General features: G+C 42.3%; 3 protein-coding genes across 17 annotated transcripts in view; 2 read left to right on the top strand and 1 right to left on the bottom strand.

Annotated features, from left to right (window-relative positions):
- Window positions 1-250: 250 nt before the first annotated feature.
- PAK1IP1 (PAK1 interacting protein 1) lies at window positions 251-9,169 on the bottom strand. Its single transcript, XM_065052382.1, has 10 exons — window positions 8,961-9,169; window positions 8,051-8,213; window positions 6,601-6,721; window positions 6,431-6,505; window positions 5,445-5,497; window positions 4,821-4,966; window positions 4,633-4,730; window positions 3,146-3,245; window positions 1,418-1,544; window positions 251-781 (listed from the first exon to the last, which is right to left on the bottom strand). The coding sequence occupies exons 1-10, from the start codon at window positions 9,021-9,023 to the stop codon at window positions 621-623; spliced, it is 1,107 nt and encodes a 368-aa protein (XP_064908454.1). The 5' UTR covers window positions 9,024-9,169; the 3' UTR covers window positions 251-620.
- On the top strand, window positions 8,612-22,580 carry LOC102094745 (tRNA selenocysteine 1-associated protein 1). 9 transcript variants are annotated; one of them, XM_065052389.1, is made up of 11 exons: window positions 8,612-8,885; window positions 10,206-10,383; window positions 11,838-11,918; window positions 12,931-13,007; window positions 13,104-13,240; window positions 13,863-13,994; window positions 14,891-15,010; window positions 17,296-17,494; window positions 18,226-18,271; window positions 18,874-19,042; window positions 22,267-22,580. In XM_065052389.1, exons 4-10 carry the CDS (start codon window positions 12,978-12,980, stop codon window positions 19,008-19,010), a joined length of 801 nt encoding a protein of 266 aa, XP_064908461.1. In that variant the 5' UTR covers window positions 8,612-8,885; window positions 10,206-10,383; window positions 11,838-11,918; window positions 12,931-12,977; the 3' UTR covers window positions 19,011-19,042; window positions 22,267-22,580. The 9 variants fall into 9 exon arrangements, with proteins under 9 accessions (XP_064908461.1, XP_064908465.1, XP_064908459.1 ...); XM_065052390.1 differs by lacking the exon at window positions 8,612-8,885 and adding an exon at window positions 9,279-9,305; XM_065052393.1 differs by lacking the exon at window positions 12,931-13,007 and having other exon boundaries at window positions 8,613-8,885.
- Window positions 22,581-24,862: 2,282 nt separating this feature from the next.
- Window positions 24,863-27,377, top strand: part of NUP153 (nucleoporin 153) — a 45,169-nt gene continuing 42,654 nt past the window's right edge. For 4 of the 7 annotated variants that reach the window (XM_065052366.1, XM_065052364.1, XM_065052365.1 and 1 more), the window contains exon 1: window positions 24,864-25,431. In XM_065052366.1, coding sequence (XP_064908438.1) covers window positions 25,333-25,431 — 99 coding nt within the window. In that variant the 5' untranslated portion in view covers window positions 24,864-25,332. Of the gene's footprint in view, window positions 25,432-25,515; window positions 25,762-27,377 lie in introns of those variants that run through there. The other 3 variants (XM_065052367.1, XM_065052370.1, XM_065052369.1) reach the window with 3 other exon arrangements.

The following is a 27,377-nucleotide window of genomic DNA, read 5'->3' as shown; positions in this document are numbered from 1 at the left end:
AGACTTTTTAAAAAGTTAAATGCATGAAGTATGGCCGTGGTAAAAAACCAACCAACCAACCATTTTACTTAAAAAGTCTATGTATAACTCCATGTCAAAAACTGGAAAGTACGATTTTTCGTGCATGTATGAATGGAATGTGATCATCATATTTTAAATAATTTTAACATGTTCTTTCTTACAGTGGGAAAAGTAATACATGACAAAGGCAAGATCATATTTTGAGTCAAATGAACAGTAACTTCAACACTAAAATGAAAAAGTGTGTTTTTAATATACGCATTTAAGTGAGACAAAAATGTAAAAGACAGATGCAGCTATTTTTATTATTTTAGCTGGCTTTTTCAGAGCCAGTTAAAAAGTGTATGCTACTGTTAACAGAAAAACATAAATATTACATATTATGAATTTATTTTTGCCTCATTCACTTAAGAAAAGTTGCCATCTCTTTTGCTACTTCTGAGAATGATCAGCCAATTTATTAGGGTAAAAACATTCATTACTTTTAAACAACAGATCAGTTTGGAGGTGTATGTCCTGTCAGAGATTTACATCCTTATAAAAACTACAGCAACACCAGCATTTACTATTTTTTCAGGAGAGAAAGTAAGTAGCTGCCTTCATGCTGAGCTATTCCGTTTCTTTTTCTTCTTTTGCAGTGGAGCTTCCAATTTGGTCTTCTCTGGAGTAATTTTTCTCTTTCTTTTTGCTGTTTTATCACTTTTTTGAGTCCGACAAACTTTGTTTTTCCTGACTATTGATGATTTTTCATCTTCATTTGCTGAAAAAAAAAGCAGGACATCAATCACAGTGATATATGTATCCAGTCTTTTTAGTATAAAATGGCACAGAGACGTATTTGTATCTCATTTTTAAACAGTAGTTATAATTTTTTTTTATTTACAGTGCAGTGTGCCATTTATGATAGTTTTGTCTATGATATGAAAACATCTGAAGACCAAGGATATAAGTGGATTATGAGACAGGAAAACAATTTAAAAAAAGCCCAAAGCAAAACAAAACAACACACTGAGCCAGACTTTGTAAGGTTGCCCAACTGCATTGGCCTCAGACCTAATTTTGCTTGTAGGAGAAAAAGACATGCAGTTCTATTGAACTGTTTATTAATTTCTTATCTGCCTCAAAAGCTTCACAGTGTCTTCCTCAGTGCATTATTCCAGTAAAGAGAAACAAAACTTTGATGTAACAGAAGTTAGAACAGGCTTATGTCCTCCAACATAGTGCAGGCTTGAGACACTACCAGATTGGTAAGGAGATCTGTATCACCTGCCAGTGTCATATCCCAAATTCTTCAAGATACCAATAATTTTTCCAATGCATATAGTAAAAAGCTCCCACTTAGTAAATTCTGTTTCACAGTCACATTAACAACTGAAAATACACACAGCTCTATTACCTTGAGATGATGTTTCGGCTTTCTCAGAATTTTCTTTTGTTTCTGAAGATTGGTCAAGCCATACTGCAAGACACGTCAGCCTAGCTTTGGTATTGACTTCACACAGTAAAGATGGCACATCTTTTATCTGAAGATAATATAGAAAAAATAGAAAAATATTAAGTATTAGTTAAGATAGAAAAAGATTAATTAAACATTACTTATGTGTAAATTTATTGCAGTATTTGAAGTGAGAAAGTATCTTACTCCCCACCTTCCACTTAATTTCTGGTGCCTAACAACGTTTAGAACTAGAGGCTGTTAATGACCACACTGTTACAGTCCTGCTCCCGATATCATTCCTCAATGGTGGTTTTCAAAAAACTCCCATGGCTTTAAGATCATATCTTGATAAGCAAGATCAGTGGGTTTCAGGCACATGGGCATGGGGGTAGGTTAAACACCAAAAGTACCTAGATGAGTCACAGATGCACACAAAAAACTTGTTAATGGTTTCAGAAGTTTCTCCAGAGTAAAAGGTATTTTTTGGTTCAGTGAAAATAATTTGACTTAAGTTACTGCATCAGCTTCCTTTTCTCCCTCACAAAGACAAATCTCTTCAGAGTATGTTTCAGTTTGCTTAACTGCAATTTTATCAGGCATCTCCGCGAATACTCGAGCAAATGTTCTATTACAGATACTGGGGGGAAATGTGTCACAAGGACATGTGCAGCATAACAGCATCAAGCATCAGAAATTACTTGTATTAGGATATTCTGACTCAAAGAGCTGGACAGAGCAGCCCACACAGTTATTCAAAGTTTTACAAAACTTTGCCTGCACAGGAAGAAATCACACATTTGGCCAAAATAAAGACGATGTTACAGAGAAAGTTAGAGTTCCCTCATCACTGTGTCAATTATGTACAAGGGGAACAGAATTTTGAGGTGAATGGAAAAAAGAGATTTTCACTACTGCACTTAAAAGTATAAAAGTAATCAGGGAGGATGAAATTAAAAATGGGCAAATTCAGACAAGATATCTAATATGAATAAATGTTGAGAGATATATATCTGAACTATTCAGGATACTCATAGTGGAATATAGTAAATCTTTTATTACTAATCATTACATTTAAAAAAATCTTATTATTATTTCAAAAGACAAACCCCAGATGAAACAATAACATGGGAAACTTTGAAGATATGATTCCTTGTTAGAAATGTGCTACTCAGAACTGTTTGAAAACACAGGAAATAAAAGTATCCAGTATATTAATGTGTTTGAATTTTTCAAAAGGACAATTTTTTGTCCTACATGAAGAACCACCACCGCCCTGAAAACATACAGTTTGTGTTCTTAAAAGAGTAGCAACAGTCATCAACGTTACAAAAATTCATGGCAGTCCTTAGAACATATATAACTGATAAGACAGTCATAAGTCTGGCCATGTAGGTCTACAGGGAAGCAGGACTCCACATAGAGAGGAGATGAGACCTCCATACCATTGTCTGATTTTATAGTTTGTTTAAAAGAAAATTACAATAATAGAAAAATATACAACTGCATAAAAATATGTACGTGGACATGCTCATCTCTACTGAACATAACACGGAGGAAGATCAAGACATCCAGATTTCAAGTTCAATTTCCTCAGTGATTTAAAATTAATCTTTATAAGAGAACTATCTGCAATTTTGGTTGTCTGATATTTTTCCATAAATGTAACAAGCAGTTTAATAGACCAACCTTATTAAGATCCAGATTCCACATTTTAATGTAACCATCGCTGGATGCAGTAACAATAACATGTTGTCCTTCTCTTTCAAAACTATAGATATCTTTTATTCTGTGAAGAAAATGCAATACTTTGTTACATTATAGGATGGCAGCTCAGAACAGTAAGCTGACAGAAATTAAAGATGAATAGGCAACAGTCTAAAAATCAGTTTGAACAGAACACCCACAAATGACAGGCAGGAACTCGGAACAGTAATCTGTTTTGAGTGCTGTCACTTACAGTCGGAACACTTGCCATTGCTCGGCTTCTTAGGATTCAGTTCTGAATGCTTTAATACATTTAATACTTTAACCGCATCAATGACATTTTAGCTAATGCTTTTGTGTTTTGATGAACTAAAATCAGTATTTGGACAAATATTTGGTATATGACAAGAACAGAGAATATGTCATTACTCTCCTGTTGTCTGGACTGAGCACAACTGGTTTGTTTTATTTAAGCATTCTAAAGATTCAGAATCTGTAAAGACTGGTTAAACATTCTTTAGGTCTTACAGGAAAATATTGGTACTGAATTTCAGAAACACATAGACCATACACACAGAAGTGTGCACCTGTGTGTGTTTATTTTTGCACACATGCACATATATAAATAAATAAATAAAACCATATACATGCATTCTATATAAACCCAAGTAATTTAGCAGAATCTTTTCTGCTTTGCTTTCCTTACCAGCCAGCTATCCACTTCAAAACTTTGATATACCAGCGTGACTATGGTTTTAGAGACATCACTGGCCTCTGAGCAATTCCACCTCAGCCAGAGGTGGGTGCCCTATTTCAGGCCGTGTAACAGGGATGATGAGCCTGCTGGGGAGTTCAGAATCCGAACTGCAAAGATGGGAACTGTTACACAGACTGATCAAGATATGACAAGAAAACATCACCAGATGTCTTTCTACCAAATTTGCCTGTCCAGTACAGTCCAGTTTTGTAGTGGAGCACTTGGGAACGCTGTACAGCCATTTTCATCTATCTCCTGCCTGATAAGCACTACAGACCCCACTTCAATTCTGATACAACAAAGCTTTGGGAAGGAAAGAGGGAAAGAAGACCGTCAACCTGAAAAAGAAAGTTAACATAAATCCATGCCAGTATATCGAGATCTTATATTTAAGACTTCTATTTAGATATGATCTTTTGATCTTACACTGAGAACTAAATATTTGTATTGTACTTAGATAATAAATTTGGAATGATAATATTTCTAATTCTATACCCTGTTGTTTTTGTAACACGAATGGACAGCAGAGTACTTGCCCTCACACTAAAGCAAACAAGTTTGTCCCAAATTTGGAACTTAGCACATAAGTAAATGTACTTTCTGTACTAAAACAAAAACAGTAGTAAAATATGCTGAACATTACAAGTCATTGAACTTCACTGAGTACTCAGCATTGCCGTAAATATTTAAACAGTAAATAAATATAAAATACCTGTTTTCATGGGCTTTAAATTCACAGAGGCATTTTTGAGAGTCACAGCTGTAGAACCTTATCATTTCATCATCTCCAGCTATGGCAAGGATAGAATCCTTGGAATGAAAAAAAGGAAATTCAAGTCTGATTAATTTCATGTGTTCTGAACTAGATAATTTCCCAGTAGCTCTCTTTTTCTTACTTACTGTAACAAAAATAAGTGAAGAAATTCTCTTCTCTGTTGTGATAGTGCCAGTGATTGAAGCTGTGTCAAGTTGGTAGATATCCACTTTATTTGTTATCACAGTCACATATCTTTCTCCATCAGGGGACCATTTAATTATGTGGGCATCTGTAAACATTGATACATTTGTAAACACACGTTCACAGGTCTTTTGCACTCTATATTGCATAAGAATCTAAAAATAAGAATCTTTAGAAGCTACTAAACACTGTTTTCTACCTAAATGTGAGAAAAATGCAGGAAAAAAATCAAATAACCTAGAATAAGCAAGTGAAACTATGCTCTTAAATGTTTATTTCTGATTATCAGAAGCATATAAACAAAAAAAAACCCATGTTTATTTAAATGTCCTGACATCACATTTAGAGGAAAAAAAAATTACTTTAGTGTAACTGTGTTTTCATTTTGGTAAATGATTATTGCTAAGGACATAAGCTTACATATGCTTGCCTGTACGTGTAAAAATGTTATTGTGAAAGTTGCTTGCAATTAACTGACTTGTTGCTTCAGTCTACTTTTCTTTACAGAAAAAAAAAAACCAACAACAAATTCCACTTTTTCAGAGAATTTGGACTGATAAACTCACTTTGCTTCAGGTTTTTGATAAACGCTGATCGTCCTTCTACAAGATTCCAAGTTCTGAAAGACAACAATAAATAATGTGCATTCTGTTTAAAAACAGTACAGTGAAACTGAAGTCCAATCTGCTGACATGAGGCATCCAAATGAAGCTTTTAAGCATCTCTATGCATTTTACTGCCTTCTTAATGTAAGAGAAAATGATGACTTCCAAATTCAATAAGGAATTTGGAATATTTCTTTTATAAACCACCAATACCATTTTGTGCTTTTAAAATAGAATTTTATATGTTTAAAACACATATATACAGCAACTTGTACACACTCACAGAGAAAAATTACTTTTCTCACACTAAACAAAACCTGACAGCTTTCAGAAGTTTAAAAAATTTGTGTTCCAAAATGCAAATGTATTTACACATCTACAAGTGACTACGAAGAGTTAGAGCATAGCAAGAGGCTAGGAACAGCTAAGGGAGACCTTATCGCTGTCTACAACTACCTGAAAGGAGGTCGTAGCATGGAGGGTGTTGGTCTCTTCTCCCAATTAGCAAGTGATAGGACAAGAGGAAATGTCCTCAAGTTGTGCCAGGGGAGGTTCAGATTGGATATTAGGAAAAATTTCTTCACGGAAAGAATTGTCAGGCATTGGAACAGGCTGCTAAGGGAAGTGGTGGAGTCACCATCCCTGGAGGTGTTTAAAAGGCGTTTAGACACGGTTCTTAGGGACATGGTTTAGTGCTAGAGTTAGGTTATGGTTGGACTCGATGATCTTGAGGGTCTCTTCCAACCAGAATGATTTTAAGACTTTAAAATATTGCTGGTACCTAGAACTTCAAAAGACAAACCAGAAGATCTTTGAAACATTTGATGTCAAACTATGTTTTAGCAGTGTTGCACTGTCCAGTCCCAGCACAGAATTGTTGCTTATAAGAATTTACTAGAAGTTATTGAATTATGATTCTCAGTATTCCTTCATCAGTTTTGACTCACCTTAGTGTTTTATCTGTTCCTACTGACAAAGCTAACTTCCCAGAAGGATGAATCGACAGAGATGTCACGTGCCCCCTGATAAAAACAAAACAATGTATTAGCCACATACATCATTTACAAGGAAAATAAAGATAAAAACATGTGTGAATATGCAGAGTTAAGAAACTCACTTATGCGCCTTAATGGATTTCAGGCATTCCCATCTCTTTGTGTTCCAGATACAAATTAGTCCATCTTCAGCCCCACTCAGTAGATGTGCAGTACCATAGAACTCCAAACAAGTTATTGTGCCTAGAAATCCAAACCAGAGCTATCAACAATATTGTACATACTGAACAGTTACCACACAGAGAACTTATGAATTAACTGAGAAGCTCCTAGTGGCAAAACATGCCAGCTACTACCCTACCCTTGGGCAAATCTACCCTAGGACACAAAATTGGGAGGAGCTGTCGACATTCTTGATGGCAGAGATGCCATGCAGAGGCATCTGGACAAATTGGAGAACTGGGCAATCACTAACAGCATTAAGTTCAACAGGGGCAAGTGCTGGATTTTGCACCTGGGACACGGCAACCCTGGCTGTACATACAGACTGGGGGGCGAGATGCTGGAAAGTAGCTCTGGAGAGAAGGATCTGGGGGTTCTGGTCAACAGCAAGTTGAACGAGTTCAACAGTGCCCTGGCAGCCAAGAGGGCAAGCGTGTCCTGGGTGCATCAAGCACAGCATTGCCAGCCGGGCGAGGGAGGTGATTGTCCTGCTCTGCTCTGCACTGGTGCGGCCTCACCTGGAGCACTGTGTGCAGTTCTGGGCAACACAGGATAAAAAGGGTATAAAGCTACTGGACAGTGTCCAGAAGAGGCTACAAAGTTGGTGAAGGGTTTGGAGAGGAAACTGTATGAGCAGTAGCTAAAGTCACTTGGTTTGTTCAGCCTGGAGAAGAGGAGACTGAGGGGAGACCTCATGGTGGCTACAGCTTCCTCACAAGGGGAAAAGGAGGGACAGGTGCCAAACTCTTATCTTTAGTGACCAATGACAGAACCCGAGGGAATGGCAGGAAGATGTGCTGGGGAGGTTCACGTTGGACATGAGGAAAAGGTTCTTCCCCCAGAGGGTGGTGGAGCACTGGAACAGGCTCCCCAGGGAGGTGTCACGGCCCCAGGCCTGACAGTGTTCAAGAAGAGACTGGACAACGTCCTCAGACACATGGTGTGACCTGTGGGGTTGTCCTGTGCAGGGACAGGAGTTGAACTCCATGATCCTTGTGGGTCCCTTCCAACCCAGGACATTCTATGGTTCTGTGAAATCTGAATAATTTCCTAAGTATTTATTCACAACCCCCCCAAATTTTCTTGTCATATTCAACCACTGATGTTCTCTAGAAGCCCTGCTGCAGCCATACACGTCTGAACTGCATCTTGTCCGTTCTCTCAAACAGCAGTACTCAACCACTATGGCGCAGGTGACACAGAGCTTCTATCAGTGACTATCATGGCTGCAACACTATTGTTATTAAACACTTAATAAAAAAAAAAAATCAATGTCCTTCTTCTGGCAAGGGCCAGTTTTTCACCTACATTTCTATCATTAATGCTTTTTATTAAGAAAAGCTCCCTTACCATTGTGCTGCAGCAGTGCCCCATGTTCTATCTTCTTTTTCATGTCATAGATTTGGATTGTCTCATCTCTGCTCCCAGTGACCACATATCTGTTATTCACTGCTACTGCTGACAATGAGGCAGAGTGGGCATGATGTGTAAAATCAGGGACAACCGTCCAGGACTGTAAATGAAATACAAAATAAACAGGTCTTTCTGAAGCTTCCTGTAGTGAGCTTCTACTTCATCATCCTGTATTTTTTTTTTAACCAAAACGCGAAGAAGTATATGAGTAAAATGCAAACGAATTATACTCAGCTCTAAGTGTAATGGGATCTAATTGAGTTAATGTGGTGTTAGGAGATGAGTCCGAACGACTTAAGTGTGCAAACTGCATCCTGTACTCAGTGTTGGGCTTAGTTGAAGCTGTGTGAGGAAAAGTATCTGCAGAGAGATAAATCTCGTGGACAACGGAGGCAAACTCTCCCTTCTCCCACCATTGCAGACTGGAGACACGCCTCCCGCCTCGCACCGGCCCCCCCGAAACAATGTGGCATCAGTCCTCTGCGCAGCCGCTTCTCCTCAGCTCTGCGCTGACAGGCTGAGAGGAACAGGCTGGCAGCGCAGCCCCTCGCACCCACGCGGCCGGCCGCCTTCCGCAGCTCCAAGGATCCACATCTCCGGAGAACCCTTCGCGCTTCCCGGGCCGGGCAGCGGGGTGTCCGCGGGCCGCTCCCACACCCCACGCCAGCAGCGAGGGGCCGAGCCTTGCGGCTGCGGGAGCCTGCCCCGCCCCCGCGGCGCTTTAAAAGCCCACCCGGCGCGCCCGGCCCCTCCACTCCGGAGCGAGGAGTCGGTGAGTGGCGCGGTGCGCTCCGGCGCGGCCTTTCTCTCCCTCAGGGGGTTGGCGGGCGGCCCTGTTTGCTCTCACCTCGCTGGGCCGCGCGGCGAACCCGAAGAGGACCTGCTCGTAGCAGCCCGCCACCAGCTCCATGCGCCGCTCCCGGGGCCCTGCCGCCCTCGGCTGCGGGTCCGTCTTCCGCCCTGCCTGTGCCCGCGCCGGGCTGGGTCCGCGGCTGGCGGCCGGCAGCGCTCGCTGCGGAGAGAGCCTGCGGCCTCCGCCAGCCGCTGAGAAGGGGGAAGTGCCGGGGTGGGGGGGCGGCGAGGCCGCGGGCTTGGCGGGTCAGGCTTCGAGCGGGGCAGCCCGCGCGGGAGGTCCTCGCGGGGCGGAAGAGGTGTCTCGCGCTGCTGCTGATGGCGACGCGGAGGATGAGCGGCGTTAGTGCTGGGATCGGGGCGGGGCGGGGGGAAGCGCCGTGATCGAGGCCGGGTTGTGGGGGCCGGCGTCGGGGGAGGGGGCGCGAATCCAGCTAGTACTCAATGGGAGGGGGGGACGGCCTCCTCCCTTCCCCCGAGGCCTCAGAGACGTCGCTTCATGGGCGGCTGGGCCGCGGGCCTGCGGGGCGAGGAGGCCCGGCGGCCGTTAGGCCGGACCGCCCGTTGAACCAGCCTCCCCGCCCCCACCCCGGGCGCTGCCGGGGGAGCGTCGCGGCCGCTTTCAGGGCCTTGCGGGCTTTTAAAAATCATTATTACTTCGTTTCTTTTCTCCCCCCTTATCTCGTAGCACAATAAACGGGAAGCGCGGCCCCGACGCCAGTGTGGCCGCTTGCGGAGGCCGCGGCCGGGCGGGGCGCACTACCTTGTCGTGCGCCGTGGCCTGTTCCCGTCGTGCCGTGTGGCTTATAAAAAAATGCGTCACTGCACGGTGGTGAGGCTCGGGCCTGGGCTTGTCGGGCCGTTCGGCTGGGGGTCACCGCGCCAGCCTGAGGCGATCTGGGGTATTCCCCCCCCCTCAGCGCCTCATGTGAGCGAAATTAACGCAAGAGGGGGGCGGCTTGTCCTCCATGTTTGGGTGAGCGGTGTTCGCGCATGTGGTTTTATTCGTAAAGAGTTTCATCCGTCTGTTTGCCAGTACAAACGTTAAAAGGTGGAATAAATGGGCTAGTAAAATGTGTATGTAATCCAGTTAAGGATCTGCTTGAATTCTGGAGGTTGATACTGCCCCACTGCTTAAATAATAAGCTAGCTGTGACTGTAGCTAGAGTTAAGGCATATATAGGAAGTATAATGTTAATGCATGCTGTTTTAACTGCTTTTAAATGTTGTTGTTTTATAGTGAAAAGATCAAGAGGCAACAGTCAAGATCAGACGGGGAAAGAGTACAAAAACATAGTTTCGCGTAAAAGTCTGTGATAACTGCAATTGAGAATTGCATCGTTTGCCTTCTGATAGTCTTTTGAAACAGAGCTGCTTTGTAGTGTACGCCATCCTCTGTTAAATCTGCAAGAAGACAGGTAAGTTTAAAACGAACAAAAAAACCCAAACAAACAAAACAAAAAAAAACCCAAGCCCCAAAAAAACCTCAAAACAACAAAAAGCAAAACAAAAAAAAATGCATTATGCAGCTGTAAATTCAGTGATTTGTATTTCAGTGTTAGAACATGGAGGAGCTTATGGTTCATTCTAATAAAAGTAATGGTTGAATTACAGGTACATCACTATGGATGTTTTTATTAATAATGACCTTCTTTAACAGGAAGAACTTGATGCTTATGATTCTTCATAATGAGTACAGCTAGGTTTAGCAAGAGGGCATATACTAACTTTGCTAATATATACCTGTATTTAAGGGTTTGTTTGTACTGGACTATTTTTATGGCTTTGGATGGGTGTGGGGATGAAGTGCATGGTTTTTCTGAATAACACGATGCATGGGTGCTTTAATTGTGGTGTATGGCTATCCTGTGTCAGGTTAGCTGAGTGCGTTTTCAGAAGCAGTCCTCTGAACTGTTGCCCCATGTGGACAAGCCTTTAAGGCATTACAAACACTCTGTATTTATTGTATTATGTGAGTATGGATTTGACCAGTGAGTATGTTAAAACATTTTTGCATGGAAGCAAAGATTAAACTTAAGGAATCAAGTATCTGTGTAGAAGGAGCAACACTGGATGTGGAAAAACAATCAGTGGTGAAGGAACAGTTGTGTGTAGATATAAAATGTTTTGCAAATAAAGTTGTTTTGCACTGACTTACTCTCGTTGGATAATTAGGGGGGAAAAAACATAAAGGGTATTACAATCAAGAAAGATTTCCTCTTCAGGAAAGTTTCTCAGTGGTTTAGTGACAGTAATAAAAGGTTATTCATTGTGGTGAACTCACTGTTAGTGAGAGAAACATGTATGTGGAAGAAGCAAAAGAGAAGACATACCTAAGAAAACATGAAGAGAATGGTCACATTTACCTGTACTGTGCCCTCTTCCATCTTACATGTCTCTTGTTTAGCACATAGGAACCAACACTTGTTTCAGCTGTATCATTTGTGGTAAATCAACTTTTAATTTGGCTAAAAGGGAAGAAAAATTATGGGGTTGTACAAAACACTGAAACCTCTGTTGCTTAGTTTAACTGTTTTAGAACACGGATCTTCTGAATTGCTATGTTAGATGTAGACATTTCAGAAATTAGGGTAATGTATAGGTGACTTAAAAGCTCTCTGTAATTTTCTTGTGCTTTGAACAGTGGAAAAATCTTTGGATTATTACAATTTAAGAAAGTGAAGACAACTTCTAATCATCCCATTGGCCATATATCCTTATTTCTGCTGCTTTAGCAGTGACAAATCAGAATTTAAATTTCTGAGTTCTGAATACTAACATTAAAGATGTAAAGTGGAGTAAACATCTTTGAAAGTAGTTCTTCTCACGTTTAAGATTCTTTATCTTTGTTCCTCCCTGACATCTCTTTCAGCGGAAGGACTGCAACAAACTGAACCTGTGCAACCATATCATTCGAGAAAGGGCGAAGACAGTTTGAATCATGGCAAGCCCGGTAAGATCATTTGGTCAGAAATTCAGGCTTGCAGTGCCTAAATGGATTCCAGAACCATACTCAGAATTCCTAGTAAATGTAAAGCTGAAATAGCTAGCTTGCTCTGAGTTGGGTGTTCTTTTAGTCCTGTGATTTCTTGTGATAATGTGGTAATTGGTGGCTGTCCTCTGGACACTTAATCACATCAACTGAAGCAGGTTTGGGGCATAACGTTAAGCTTTGCAGTTTGGATTATTTGAGCATGAGTTCATCTGAAGGACCTTGCACATAACACTCTCTATATAAGATACATGTAGAGGTGTTCTAGAGGAAGAACGTTAAAGCCCGCGTAAGTAAAAAATGCTGTGAAACACCATTCTTATTTTTGGAAGTCCTTGTTCTTCAGAATCTTAAGTGAGGGAGGCAACCTGTGTTAACACAGCTGTTGTTTCCCTCCTCTTTTGTATAGTTGCCCCACTTCCTTTTTAAACTGTGGGGTTTGTTTTTTTGGTTTTAGTGGTGTGTGTTTTTTCTTTTTTTTTCCTCCAAGAGGCACTTCTTATGCCTCTTTGTTCCTGGCCTTGCATCTGGGTTTGAGTTTTCTCTCAGCCAAGCTAGTGCCTGTTCCTGGTCTGCTTTCTCATGTTCCATCAGCTGGCCTCCTGTTGTTGTTCCTGGCCTAGGGGAGTGACTCACAGCTGGGTAGTGAGGAGAGGCATCTCACATAGGAGAAGAAGGATTCCTACCTAGATGAGGGGAGATAGGGACAGCCAAGATCCCTTCTAGGCAAGAGTGGTGACTTCGCTGCCTCTTCATCATTCGGACGATGCTGCTGCAGGGTTTTTTGAGTCCTGGAGCTCAAGTGGAACACAGTCCAGTCCTGAAGCTAATTAACACTTAGGATTGGCCAACATCAAAGGGCTGTCTGCATTTTCCCTGGTTCCAAGAGGAAGCTGTCAATCCTTTAGCCAGCTTGACAAGTCAGGGGAATATGGCTGTTCATACAATCCTTTGGCTCTGTTATTTTTGCCAGGCGTTTTCCCCAGAGGCTGCTTTCCCTCATGGGAGGCGGAGGGAGAAATGGGACCCCAGGCTTCTTTCAAGGGCAAGGTGAATATGGGGAAATCACCTGTGGTGATGGGGAGTGGGAGGGAGGAATGTAAATGAGGCTAAATATTATAAAGGTGATTTTTTTTCTCCCAACAGGACTTGATGGCGAAAAAAAGAGAATGTCTCCAGGCCTACAGCTGGTGGAGAACACCGCAGAAGAAACGGAAGAAAAAGAACAAAGTAAAACCAGCAAGAATAGAGTTTGTCCCTAGTAGTACTAACTTGTCAATCAGGTAAAGGAGAATCTGTGACCCTTTTATCTGTTTGAATTGATAGTGACTAGTGAATGCCATCACTTACTTTTAAAATCCTGAAATAGCAACCAAATGTGCTATACACTTAAGTATTGCTTATGGAAATCTATTGCCACTAGAATAATGATGGTTTCTTTGTAGTGTCTCTCCCATGATCACTGAGAAGAGGTGGTAAAATAGTCCTAGTTCTTTTGAATTGTGGCTGTAACTTGGGTTAATAGGTTTTTTTGGTATTTTTATGCCTCCTTCACCTTGCCTTCCCCTCTCTCACCCTGTTCAGGCAAAAAATGTCTTTTTAAAATGAACTTAAAAAAATTTTATATATATAAAATTTTTTTTATAAAATGGGTTTCTGAAGTGCTCTTACTACAAAAGCAGTAGAATGGACTCAGAAACTGAGAACTGGAGTGATGGCATTGCAGTTCTGGACATTACTCAGCAGAGTTTTTCAGTTAATACTGTTTGTACATTTTGTCGCCTTATTTGTCTGGTGTATCCTTATTTGTCCAGGGATAACTACCTGCTAATATGTTAGAAATTTTAATGCTTCAGTCAGCTATCTTAGTCTCAACCTTAACAGTTCTCTTTTGTCTTCTTAAAGACCGGATTATTCAATATTTGTTGGAGAGCTTACTCCTGAAGTGGATGACTTCCAGCTCTTTGACTATTTCCTAAAGAGGTACCCCTCATGTCTTGACTGCAAAATAGCAACAGACCTGCTGGGATATTCCAGGTAATGCTTGTGAAAATGTATAATGCTGTCAATATATTTGCTTCTGTAAGTAATACAGAAGAACTTGTGTTGAAACTGTTTCCTGTATCATCTTTAGAGGCAGGAAAAGACCGATTAGTCTCTAGCATCACTTTTTTTTTTTAACAGCATGGGTCCTTGTGTTTTAAAACTTCCTGGTTTAAACAGTTAAAGTGATAAGCTTCAATTTAGACATGCTTATCTGCATTAAATAAAATAAATGGTGGGAGAAGGGAGAGCCATGCACTGAAATCTGTGCAGCTGTGCTTACATACAGCAGTGAGTCCACTTAGTCATCTGCAGTACTGAAGACAAAATTATTTCCTTTTTACATGTGGGAGAAAAGTGTAAGGCCTGGTAAATTGTAGGGGGTTGGGAGGCTAAACCTATTAATATTAGTAAATAAAGCCTAGCAGGATTTAGACTGGCCAGGCAGTGAGTCAAGCAAGGGTGAGTGAGTTTGCTGTTCAGACAATGCTGAATGCAGTAGACAAATTGAAGAAACTTAAAACAAGTATAAAAAGAATGTTAGTGCTGTACAATGGTAGAAGTGAGTTAATGCTGATGGATAAATTAACTGCTGTTAAGTGCAAAAATATGGAATCTGATTACTTACAAAGATAGTAATTAAAATGTATTTGCTCACTCTCAGCAAATTGCATCTTAATGCTATGAAAGAACAAACGTTTTTGCTTCTGGTCCACGTGTTTCATTTGAAAGCATCCTCTGTGTATGTGAACATGCCAGAGAGGTTGCTTAGGTAATGGAAGCTATAGTAGCTACTACCTTCTGTTTTTGTAGAAGACAGGAATTGAATTAATTAGCTTTGTAACTGTTATGCCTACTAGAATTTGTTTTTTCCCTTTTGAAAATTGCAGAGGGTATGCCTATGTCAGATTTGGTGAGCAAGGTGATCAGATGAGGGCACTGCAAGACTGCCAGAATGCACCAGGTCTTGGCGGAAAACGAATCCGGCTGAGCATAGGCATTTCTAAAAGGTAACAATGAGTTATGCATTGATACAGTAATACTAAACAATCAGATTCTTGTAGCTATGCCTTTGTAAAGCCTTTGGCCCGTGATGCAGTGGCTGTACCCATGATGTAGTCTACAAAACCAAAAATACAGAAGCATTGTCTTTTGACTCCCTGGATTAATCAACGTATTTCAGGATTGCTGGGGGAATTCACTTCTTTAAGTCTAGCCAGACTGTGTAACTTGAGCCTAGCTGCTGTTGTAGCCAGCCTTAATTCTTATAGTAATGAAGCTGAATGCATTAATAGATTTTCCAGGTTTGGGCCTAAAGAAAGTAGAAGGGCACAGCAAGTGATTTTGTATGTTAGGGTACTCTTCTAGACTTTTTCCTCTAGTTTAGACAAGCTACCAGGCAGCTAGTTTTATAGAGGCTGGCAGAGGAAGAAACAGTTTTAAGTGGAAAAACACAGAATACAGGGTGGAGAAACCAAAGGAAGTGTTGCTCAAACAGTTTGTTCAGAATACTGTTCTTTGCTTTTCAATTGATTGGGGTAGCAATGAAATTGAAGTTGATGAGTTTTGAGGGTTTTTCACTCTGCCAGCTCAGTTGTCTCAGTTATTTAGGGCAATTCAAGTCTTTAAACAGTTAGAGAATTGATACCAAATTTGATAAACTTTGATCAAGGATACAGACAAAATTACAACTTCTAACATAAAACAGTTTCAGTATATTTGAGGTTAGCTTGTGTGTTCTGTTAAATAGTAAAAATAACAGGTTTGTTTTCCTCTTTGCCCTCGATAATTATGCAAATGTCACCTCTTTACTTTAGAATGGAAATGCTTTTACTCGAGAGCACTGTCCAGAATTGCTCTGACTACATTATTTTGAAAGCAAGAGGAGGTCACAAAGAAACAGCAAGTTTCTTCACTTCTGCTATTTAGAAGAGTGTCAGCAGTGTTTTCAGATTTTTCTTTCCTACAGAGATGTATGTAGGAAAGAAGCTGGAAGCAGAACATGTTGAGACATAATGTCATTTGTTTATTACAGTAGCAAGACAAGAGTACTTATTTATTAGAATGTATATGTAGCTTTGCAGTAATGAAATAAGTGTAGGTATTAAAGTACACATCAGTAATCTTTTTTCTGAATGGCTGAGTACTGTACTGTCTTAGCATCAAAATATGCAGCCAGAGTAGTTTGTCATTAAGTCATCTATACAGGCATCTCTATTTCTGAGCTCCTTCAGTCTGTGTTTTTGACAAAAAGCTTAGATATGACTTCAGTGAAGTGGAGAGGCAGAGAAATTGGACTTCGCAAATGCAGGAGGTATACCTGTTCATAGTAAAGAAATCTCTAAGCATAGAGGATTTTTTTGGAATGTGTAGCTGGTTATCTGAATGCATTTCTTGTAGTGTACCTCTGCTTTTGGACCTTGGTTGTAGTACAGATAACACTTGGGCACTGATTCTTGTCAATAGTGTGAAGTTATCCCTGAGAACCTGCTCAGGAGAGTAGTGAGAACTAATCAGCAGGCCCATTCATTTTAAGAACCAGTTAATTTTGTCATTTCCTGCTGCATTGGTTTCTTGCTGGATAATGGCAGTGCTGACTTCACCTGACAGCTGTACTTTGGCAACTGTTCATGGACTAAAAATTGAGCAGGTGGAGGTAGCCATGCCAAACTGGTAGACAGTGACAGATACTTCTGAGAGTGGTAAGGTTGCCCAGAGAAGCTGTGGATGCCCCATTCCTGCAAGTGTTGAAGGCCAGGTTGGACAGGGCTTTGAGCAACCTGGTCTAGTGGAAGGTATCCCTGCCCATGGCAGGGGGCGTGGAACTAGATGATCTTCAAGGTCCCTTCCAACCCATTCTATGATTCTTCTGAAATGGATAATCTGACTTCATATCCTTGTTTCTAGAAATAACGAGTTAGTATTAACCAAACAAAAGTGCTAATTAAAACTGAATGCATCTTTAAAGCAGCTGTGCTTGATGTATATCTCTGGTCTTACTAAATAAGTTTTTCAGCAGCTTGCTTATATAGATAGTAAAAATACTTGAATACAGATAAGTATCATGGCTTGAGTTAATCCATGAAAACAATTGCTCTTGGTATTGGCAAAGGTGAGAACATTTGCATGTGTATAAATGAGATCTCACAGTGACTTACTGTTGCTTAGGCAATTATTCAGAAAAGCTTCCTTTTAAACTTTGAAATGTGTAAGCTGGAAAATTGTTTAACTTTAGAACTGGATTTGCAGCTTATTGCTCTCAGACTCCTAACTGTATAAACTTCTCATGTTTCAGACTGAAAGCAGAATTCCAGCGGTATCCATCGTACAACTATAATGATTATTACCAAGATTATCAGAACTACTATTCCTCACAGTGGAATTATGATCCTTATGCTGATTACAACTACAGCTCCTATACTCCCTATGATAGCATGCAAGCTGTTGGAGAGTGTTCTTTAGGAGATGCTGTTATGGCCCCAGCTGTTTTTGAGGTAACGATACTATACACTTGTTTTGAATGAATTAAAAAAAATAACAAATAATAAGTTGTACAAGTTGTGAAAGAGCAAAAAGTGGTCCTGAAACTGAAATAATGTTTTCTGCTTAGTGTGGAGGTTGGAATAGCAGGCTTCATTCAGAGGTATCTTTAAGTGCTTAAGTAATGTATCTATAAAATTAGATCTTTACACCATTATTTGTTAATGTATGCCAAATAAGTTTTGACAGCATAATGGTGTAGGCTTCCTCTCTTCCTTTTGTTCTGAGATAATTTGTTAAAAGCAAATTAAAGACTTAATCGTAAGGTGGTCTTACCTTAAATCAGCCAGTTTATCAATTACAGCTTCCAGAAGTTGCTTCCAACCTGAACTATACTATGGTTTTCGTTAAAAAAAAAAACCACCCCAACCAAAAAAATCCCAACCCAAAACAAACAACAAACAAACCAATCCAACAAACCAAGCAGAGAAGAAAAAGAAAAAAAAAAAACCCACAACAACAACAAAAAATGGGGAGAGAGGAGGGGAGAAACTAAAAAAAAAAAAAAAAAAAAAAAACCCCGAAAACAAACTGCAACTTTCCCCAACACAAGCCCTCTGCCTATTCTTGTAGCTGTGGGAGAAGGGAATGGTTTGGGAGTACAGAATTATTTTGGGCTTGTGATGCTTTCCAAAATAGATGATGATTAAACTTAAGATATTTTATTTCTTTTTTTTTGTTTTAGGAAACTTCAGCTATGACTGAAATCAATGATGACCTGATAACTGAAGGTAATGATTCTATCCCTGCAACTTGAATTTAGCTAGACTTGTGCCCTTTAGCAATGCAAGCCAATGACTATTGGATGAAGAATGTCTTATTCAGCTGTTGTAGTGGGATCCTCCATGGGTTATAGCTGAGATGAGGTAGGATTTTAAAGCTGATAGTGTACAGCATGTCAGGCAGAATGGGACACTGTCAACAACACTTTTGCACTTAGGTACAAAACTTACGAAATGTAGTTGTTGGGCCTAGAAGGTTTGAAGGCAGTTCTGTGTATAGACATATCTTGTGTTAGTGTTCAGAAGCTTTATCCTGCCTAACACATTCTGTATAAATGAATTAAATGGCTTTTTGGAGAGTTTAATTGTTAGTTATCATGAAATCTATTCTTTATCTTGAAATGCCGATATAGTCCTAGCATTCTAGTACACAAATTCCAAAAGGAGCTGGACTTGTCAGGTTTGTTAAAATTCTAGCTGGATAAACATCTTACTACTTTGACTGTTAAATCTATTAAATGTCTAAAACCACATTTAGACATTTATTTACAGTTTTTGTGTGCATGCCTCCCAAGATCTGACCCTTGTACTTACCAGGCTTTTATTTTCAGATCCGCAGCTTTACTTGGATATTGATGAAATGAACAGACAATTTATCGAGACAAGTGAAGAACTCTATGATTCCCTCATGAATTGTCACTGGCAACCTCTGGATACGGTCACTTCTGACATCCCCCCTGCTATTTAAGTGTCTTATATAGCATGACCGTTATGACCAAGGTGCTAAAATTACATTTCTTCTACATTACTCTAGATCATAAGTTTTAAAGCACAATGATAGGCTGAGTTTTTCTGCTATGCTTTTGACAGTTTCTGTAATTTTTTTGTCCATCAATTGGAGCATCTTGAAATCATGTAAATATTCTAGAAATGTAAAGAGTTGAATGGGGTCTGAAGATAGACTTGACTGTGTAAATAAAATTTTGTTTCTGCAAACCTGCCAGCAAGGGATTTTACTTACGTATGTTAAGCACATTCTCTTCTGGCTTGTGGAATTTAGCTGGAGGCAGTAGGCATATTTCACCTGGTTTTGGTATGGGCATTGGGACACTGTTGAAAACTGACTCTCATGTATTTCCAAGTTACCTAGGCAAACTTTTACAAGCTCTTAACACACTTGCTTAGATCATGTGTGTATTTGGGAGACACTTAATAGGGTTTGTAATGAGTACACTTGAGCCCATTCTTTCTCCTGCAGTCTGCTGCTGCTAACTGCATGTTGATGCTAGGTCAGTTAGAATTCCTTTATCAATATGCTATTTTAAACATACAGAAGGACAAACATTCAGCTGCTGTAGCTGCAAACATTCCAAAGACTAAGGATGATCCCTACTAAAAATTTTATTCCTGTACTACTTATTATTAGTCTTCTGAACTGACACTTTACAGCAAAGAAACTGGTGTAACATAACACATGTTCTTAAACCTAAAAATTCTTGGGGGAAAATAAGTTTCTCATTTAAAGGAAGAAAAAATAACCCATTGGGAATGAACTACCATAATAACAGCTCCTCAATTAAGTTGCACCCTGTGCTAGACATCTCTGTAATTTGTTCAGTCTTCATGCTCAGGTGTTTTATAGTGATGAAGTCGTAATTTTAGTAGGATGACAGTTTTTGGTATTTGAGGACATTAGGGGAGATAGCAATGAGGAAAGTTCTGCAACTTCTGAGTGGCTTCCTCTAAACTGTTCTCATCTTGAAGTATAAAGTATTTTCCACCCACAGGGGCTACTTAAGCCCATATGTATGAAAAAGTTACTTACTGCTTAATGTACAGAATAACATAAGTTAGGCTGGAAACAAAGTTAGCAGAAATTATAGCTAATAGCTGTGGAAGCTACTAAAACTAGTTTTGGGGGTAATCTAAACCATAATTGCTATGATGGCAGATAGGAATAAAGTTCTCTGACTTTCACATGACAATGTAATTTAAGTGGTAGTCACAACCTATATGCTGTTCTTGAATTAAAAATAAATACTGAATTGCTGAGTGATGATTTGGCACTGGCAGGTCATTTCTAGCTGTTGACCAGAATATCCTTGGCACAGTTTAATTTCAGCTAGGAATACATCAAAAGTCTTGCCCATTAAATGTAGGTTCTCTAAACCAGAAAAGGTTTCTGGAGTACTATAGGAGGTTCATTCTTCCTGGGGTTTGTGCAGATGTGTATGTAGATAGAATTCAACAAACCTCATTGAGGCAGAGGGAGTAGCATTGCAGTTTCAGCAGCTATTGCCCTGCTTTGGGGAGGGCTAGTTGCAAGGTAGCTGGGAGCTTAAATTTCTTGGGTGAATAATTCCCATGTGAGTCTTTGGAGGGTGATGGTAGGGAGTTATTAACAAGAATGTGACAGAAAGTAGAAAGGGAATGAAGCAAAATGAGTGGGAAAGGGGATGCCTCTGCATGTATAGAACTTCCCGCAGACTACACTAAACTCCAGATAGTAGATGCAAGCCCTTTGGATTTGGATGGGAGTATTAAAGCTTCAGAAGTGTACAGGATTTGATGCCACTTCAGTTGTGCAAAGCTGTGGTGCTTGAGCTTGGTAGTACAAACTAGTCCACTGAGAAAAGGGTTTTGTATCTAGCAAGCATGCTCACCATGAGCAGCAAGACAGCTTCCATGTCTGTGCCTGGGTTATATCCTGATTTGAAGTGGCTTGCATAGCATCACCTAATACTGTACTTAAGTTGCAGCAAGTAATTTGTGGAAACCTTTTATTGTGTTGTCAATTAAAAATGGGATGCTAAGAATGTGTGTTGGGTCAGCAGAAATACTATGGGGTATCTGCTGATTTTTTTTGTTTGTTTGTTTCTTCTCATTTGGGAGATTGATCTGTGTGTCAGTTATGTAATGAATGGCCATGTAGCCATGGGATTTCACTTAGTCCAACATACTATCACCACAGTACTTAAATCTCAAAGTCACAGTTTGTAGCCACCTCGTTTATGCAGATTTTTACCTCTTAACAAGATCTCTACACTCTGTGTTAGAAACTGTTTTCAGACGTGCATGCATCTTCTGTTCTGGACTGTAAAGGACACAGTTAAAATGTTGTTTCTGTAATGCAGTGAAAGAGGTAGTTTGGGCCATTAGTATTCTAAACCTGAGAGATACTGGGGGTGTGTTTACTTCTAGTCAACACACAAGAAAAATGAGGTGAGGAGGAGAGTCTGTTGGTTGCAACCCACGTGACACTGTTCTAAAATAGCTCTCTAACCTCTTTTTCTGTCTCCTGAGCCTTACTAGTCTGTTCCTCTTTCCAGTTAGGAGTGCATACATGGGATCAAGACGGTGTGTGCAGTGCATGTTCTTAACCGTAAAGGCATACTAAATGCTAAATTTCTTTCTGTATTGGTGTGTTACCCATGAGCCCCAAATACAGGAGAAGGCGAGTGCATCAGAACTATGAGAATGCATTGCTGGGACTTCTTACTGAGTAAAGTTAGAGCTGTTCAACTACCAGCCTGTATTTGGTAGCTTGTACCTGAAAATACGATACAGGTGCCTGCCATCAATTCTGCAAAGATGTGATTGCAGTGGGAACATATAAGAAAAAACAAGTCTTACAAGCAACTTTTGCAACACCATGATATTTCACTTCTGATTGTGTTTTGTCTCTGATTTACCCAGCTGAAATATAGGTGTGTTTTCTAAGCTTGATGGTTTATTTGCAAAAATATCTAGTTCTGGTTTTAGAAACTCTTCATTGCACCTAGCTGCCGTGGATAGTGCCTTTACTCAAAACTTGCTGATTTCTTCAAAAGGATAGTGGTTTTGTTTTCTACTACTTACCTGGACAGGCTTTATGATGATGGTTTGAGGGACTACTACTCCTGCAGTCAGTGAGCAGAAAGAAATAGGCTAAAAAGGGTGGAGTACTTAAAAGGGTATAAAAAGCACAAAATGGTACTTAAGACAATGAATGTTTCTTTTTGCAGGGATGCTCTTGGACCAACAGCTTCTTTCTAGCGCTACCTCAAAGTAACTTGCAGATATAAGTCAACAGGGAAGACTGATCAAATGGTGGTGATCCCTATCATTCTGCTGGATATATATATTTGCCTTTTGTTTTGTCTCATTTTTAATAACACTTATTTACTTCAGTGACTCACATCAATAGATGTTGTTTGACTACATCAACAAGTATTTGAGTCATGAGTGTCATTAAAGGAATGTAACCTTATGGAAATTATTCCAAATAAGTAAAATGGAAGTAAAATAAGTAAATAAAGCAGCACTTGAATTTACAGAACGAACATAGAGTAGCTGACTTTGACACACGCATGAAGGAGAACATCGTGTCTACAGGTTACCTCAGTATACCTAGCGTGCATCAGAAAGGGAATCTTGTTTAAAATTTGCCCAGCTCTTATGTGTCCAGTGCAGGAGTGATTTTAGACAGTTCCTCACACAGGTACCGTTTTAGAAGTCAGTGTTACTACTGATGAATGTCTGTTACCAAAGGGCACAGTTTATATCCCTTTGTAAATCTTGCTCTTCCCATAGTGGAAATAGTGTTCCTTCCCCTCCTTAAGTTGGAACGTAGCATAACAGCTTCCTAGACAAAAAGAGTTACAAATCCAGGCTAAAATACTATTTTTTTTGTATTTTGATGATAATATTGATGTAGATTTTTTTTTTTTTTTAAGCATATTGTAGAAGTAGAGCCTCACCCTAAAATTGGTCCACAGATGTAACACACCAGCACTTTCCATGAGATGAGGTGGTTCTTGGAGGTCACCTCTAAACCCATGTGTTTCATGCGCTGGGCAGGACTATCTATCACTGCAAGCCATCCCACTGCACATAAAATTGTATTTGCGGTGGTACGATAGGAGAGGAAGAGACTGTGGAGTTCTGAACACGCCATTCATGGGTGCAAGTATCTGCAAAGTAATTCCGCTCTCCTGGGATTTTGAAAATGGTTGTCTCCTATAGACAACCATGAAAGCAGTACTAAGAAATGGAGAAGGAGCAAGTCATGTAGGAGAGCTGGGAAGATAACAGGTTAAAAAAATTCAGTATGAAAAAAGCAGCAAAGACTTTGCATGACAGAACTCCCCAGTGATATTCCATCTAAAAGCACGTCCTCCTCTGCTGTTGCTGCTCAATTTTGTTTCTTCACAAACTGGATTGAGTTCTCCTAAGCCCCAGAGCTTAATACACTTTTTCTTCATGTTTCTGCTGTGACACTCTTTGGTGGAAGGAGAGTGAACTATAGAACAGCTCTGCATTTCACTGTTAAGTACCTGTGTCTCATTCTCCGATAGTAGTTTTTTTAGTACATTGTTTTTTCTAGGGTGAACATTTTTATTGTCTTCTAAATAGGGAACGTGCTTGTCTCTTCTCCCAGGCAGTTAGCAATAGGACAAGGGGGCATGGGCTTAAACTCTGCCAGGGGAAATTTAGGCTGGATATTGGAAAGAAATTCTTTACAGAGAGAGTGGTCAGGCATTGGAATGGCCTGCCCAGGGAGGTAGTGGACTCGCCGTCCCTGGAGGTTTTTAAACTGAGATTGGACATGGCACTTAGTGCCATGATCTAGTAAATGGACTAGAGTTGGACCAAGGGTTGGACTCGATGGTCTCTGAGGTCTTTTCCAACCCAGTCGATTCTGTGATTCTGTGTAATTTTCTGCTCCATTCTCAGGGCAGATGAGTGCTCTGTAAGATCTAGAGCAGAAGTGTCAAACTCATTTTCACCGGGGGCCACATCAGCCTCGCAGTTGCCTTCAAAGGGTGGCATGTAATTTTAAGCCTGTGTAACTACTCCTACATTTATACTGATCTGGAGCTACAGATTTTTCTCTGCTTTTAGTAGAATTTTTAAAAAATCCAAATATTTTACATTTATAGAACGGAGAAAGAAGCGGCTACGTTGCAACATTTTTCCACCTGCTTCCTATCTGCCAAAATGAGCAACAATAAACCTGCAGGTTGTCATTTCTGTTGCTTGCGCAAACCCAATGATTGTCCAGTGGCATCCCGAGGTCATGCCGCCTACCTCCCCCTGCTTCCCTGGCGCCTGCCGGATGCTCCCCCCTCGCCGGCTCTCCGGCAGGGAGAAGGGAAAGCCCCGTCCCTTGGGGAAGCTGTCGTTACGGTGAGTTGTGTCCCCTGGGAGGTCACGCCGCCAGGACAGGCGGAGCGCCGCGGGACGAAGGAAGAGGACGGAGACGCCGCCAGCGCCACCTCTTTCGGGGTCACGCCGGCGCGGCCTACCCCCGCGACGAACCTTCGCTGCCAGCCTCCGCTTGCGGCCCGCGGCTGGAGTTATTCCCGCTTCCCCTCGCGGGTCCCGGCAGCCCCTCGAGGCCTCTTCTCGCGCAGCCGGCCCTGCCCGCGGGGGCTCGGGGCGGCCGCCACCGCGTCGCGCCCCGTGCCCGGCCCCGCCCGCTTCCCTCGGGCGGGCCGTGCCCAAGCGCGCGAGGGCTGCCGGGCGGTCCCGCTCCTGTGACGCAGCCCGCGCGGCGCAGTGACGCAGCCCCGCCCGGGCGGGCTCTGTGTGGTTGGTCGGCCGGAGGGGGGGAGGGGAGCAGCGGCTCGGCCGCGAGCGGGCGGGCGGGCAGCGCGGGGCCGGCCGGCGCCGGGGGAGCGCGAGAGAGAGAGAGAGAGAGCGAGCCGGAGGGCGCGCGCGGGAGCGCAGAGGAACGTTCGAGGCGGCGCGCGCCCTGGCGCGCGCGCGCTCCCGCCCGTGAGAGAGAACGAGCCCGGCGAACGCGCGCGGGGTTTGGCGCGGCGGGGAGGGGCAGGCCGCGGAGTCCCCGCGCCAGGCCGCGCGGCGCGTGGCGGGCGGGAGCGGCGCAGGAGGCCGGGCCGGGCCGGGCCGGGCGCGTCCCTGTGGTGACGGTGACGGTGACAGCGCAGCGAGGCGAGCGCGGCCGGGCCGCGGCGGAGGAGCGCGGCCGCACGAGGCGGCCGGCGGGGGCCGGGCCCGGCGCGCGCGCGGCGGGGCCGGAGCAGCGGTGGGGAGAGAAGGGGCCGGAGCAGGGGCCGGATCCCATCATGGCCTCGGGTGGCGGCGGCGGGGTCGGCGGCGGCAAGATCCGGACCCGCCGGTACCACCTGGGCGCCGCGAAGCCGCCCTATGCGAGGAGCAAGCAGGTGAGGCGCGGCGGGAGGCTGCGGGTCACCCCGGGAGGGCGGGCGGGCGGGAGGCCCCTTTCCCCGTGCCCCCCTCATTCCCTTGGCGCCCCGGGAGGCGGCCCCGCCCCTTCCCTCCCCCTCCCCACGTGCGAGGCTGCGGGCCGGGGTTTCCCGGCGGAGCGGGCTCGGGGGGCGGTGGCTGGGGAAGGGTTTCCCGCCGGGGCCGCGGGGATTATGGGAGTTGGGGCGGTCGGCCCGGCCCGCGGCGGTGGGGGATCCTCACCTCCCTTTTGTCTCCTGCTGGGCCGGGGAGATGGCCCCGCTCGGCGGGAGGAGGCGGCTCCAGGGGTAGGTGCTCCTTCCCCCGCCATGCGGCCGGGGTGGGCTGGCTCCCCCTTTGCCGAGTGATCGTTTTGACTCCGGGACGTCTGATTCTTTAAGGACCCCGGGGCGAGCACCAGAAAGAACCATCTGTGCTTGCTGTTTGCGTGCACCCGTCTCAGAGTGAGCTCCCCTGCTTAAGCTGATGCAGGGTTACCATCCTTTCTAATATTTGCCTTTCTTGACAAGTTTCAAATCGCGAACGAGTTTGTGGGGATGCTATTCGGTTCGGCATCTTCGATTTTTTTTTTTTGGTAGGATGCTGCATGCAGAACCCTGAGGTCTGCATCTGGTAGTTTCTTCAGTCACTTGTCTGTGCCTAAATGTGCTGATGCAGTGCAAATGAAATGTAATTCATAAGGCATTTGGTCTCCTTTGTATTGTAGGGCAGAGTAGATTTTATTTTATTTTATTTTATTTTATTTTATTTACAAAAAAAACAGTTTGTAAATTACAGCACAAAAATCTCGCGCCATTCGGAGTGGCTGGAGGGGGGAGAAAGAGAGATCCTTCCCAATTGCTGTTTAATCAAGAAATTTGAAGATGCCCAGAGACACTGCTCTGGAAATGCCTTTGCACGTGTATTTATGAACCTGAATTTGCCTGTTCAACCGAAACCTTTACATTATTTAATCAGTAACATAAGTTCAGGGATTGAATATTATATGCCAAATTGAGGGTGTGTTATGCACGAGTTGTTGCTCAATTAGTTTTTATTGTTCGGGAAGTACTATACTTCGTCTTTTATATAGTCTACTGATCAGCAGTGTTGTCCTTGTAAAGATAGGATGGTGACCTGTAATACAAAGGATCGCTGCACTTACAGGGCAAGTACTGAAAGCTCCTCCGTGAATGATAATGTTGAAATTGCCGTATCTTGCATGTGTTGACTACTACGTAGATATGTGATAAAGCTTACAGAGGAACTTAAAATAGTAAGTGTAGATGGTTTTCTGACTCTTCTATTGTCTGTTATCTCTGTGTGTTTTCCAGTAGGTTTATTTAAACAATGTGCTAAAGCAAACACGTGCTTGGGGATATCTGTGGGATTCTGCACAGAGAATGGATGCTGCAGATACATAGTTCAAATTAACATAGTGGGGAAATTAATATAGGGGGCAAAAAATTGTAATGATTAAATAGGCAAACTGATACATGTGCATTTGTTATAATAGGTAGCTTTTAAACCCTATGCAGCTTGCTAGCTTGCATTACAGAAAAAGATGAGCTCTGGGTAGCGAGTGAGCTTAAACTGAAATTAATTGACAAGTGTTCCTATTTTCAATATGATATCCACTTTGCAGAAGTATTCTGTGGTTTAGTGTTAATTGCATCTCAATAACGAGTTTGGGAAGACATGAAAGTGCCCAATGCAATCTTGACATGAGGTTATATCTCCTGATTCTCCTCCCCCTCTCCCCTAACTATTATCAATAAGGAGGTCCATAGAAATACTTTAATAGAACTGTTCTTGGTGCTTGCAGTCAAGACTGTGGTCCTAGAAGCCCTCGGTCCTGTATCACCAAGCTCCACAAGGTGCCTAAGTACTGTACGCAGTATAACTAATAGCTTTAAAGCTCCTA

This window comes from Columba livia, chromosome 2, assembly GCF_036013475.1.
Source record: "Columba livia isolate bColLiv1 breed racing homer chromosome 2, bColLiv1.pat.W.v2, whole genome shotgun sequence".
Taxonomy (NCBI): domain Eukaryota; kingdom Metazoa; phylum Chordata; class Aves; order Columbiformes; family Columbidae; genus Columba; species Columba livia.
The sequence above is the reverse complement of the archived record's forward strand: the minus strand, read 5'-3'. Positions and strand labels throughout refer to the sequence as shown.

Coding starts and splice junctions, on each gene's coding strand:
- LOC102094745 (XM_065052389.1), top strand. CDS start 12,978: ATGGGACCCCAGGCTTCTTTCAAGGGCAAG. Junction 17,495..18,225: donor TGGCCCCAGCTGTTTTTGAG/GTAACGATACTA, acceptor TTTTTGTTTTAG/GAAACTTCAGCTATGACTGA. Junction 18,272..18,873: donor TGATGACCTGATAACTGAAG/GTAATGATTCTA, acceptor TTTTATTTTCAG/ATCCGCAGCTTTACTTGGAT.
- PAK1IP1 (XM_065052382.1), bottom strand. CDS start 9,023: ATGGAGCTGGTGGCGGGCTGCTACGAGCAGGTCCTCTTCGGGTTCGCC. Junction 8,214..8,960: donor TCGCCGCGCGGCCCAGCGAG/GTGAGAGCAAAC, acceptor TTTCATTTACAG/TCCTGGACGGTTGTCCCTGA. Junction 6,722..8,050: donor GGCACTGCTGCAGCACAATG/GTAAGGGAGCTT, acceptor TTGGATTTCTAG/GCACAATAACTTGTTTGGAG.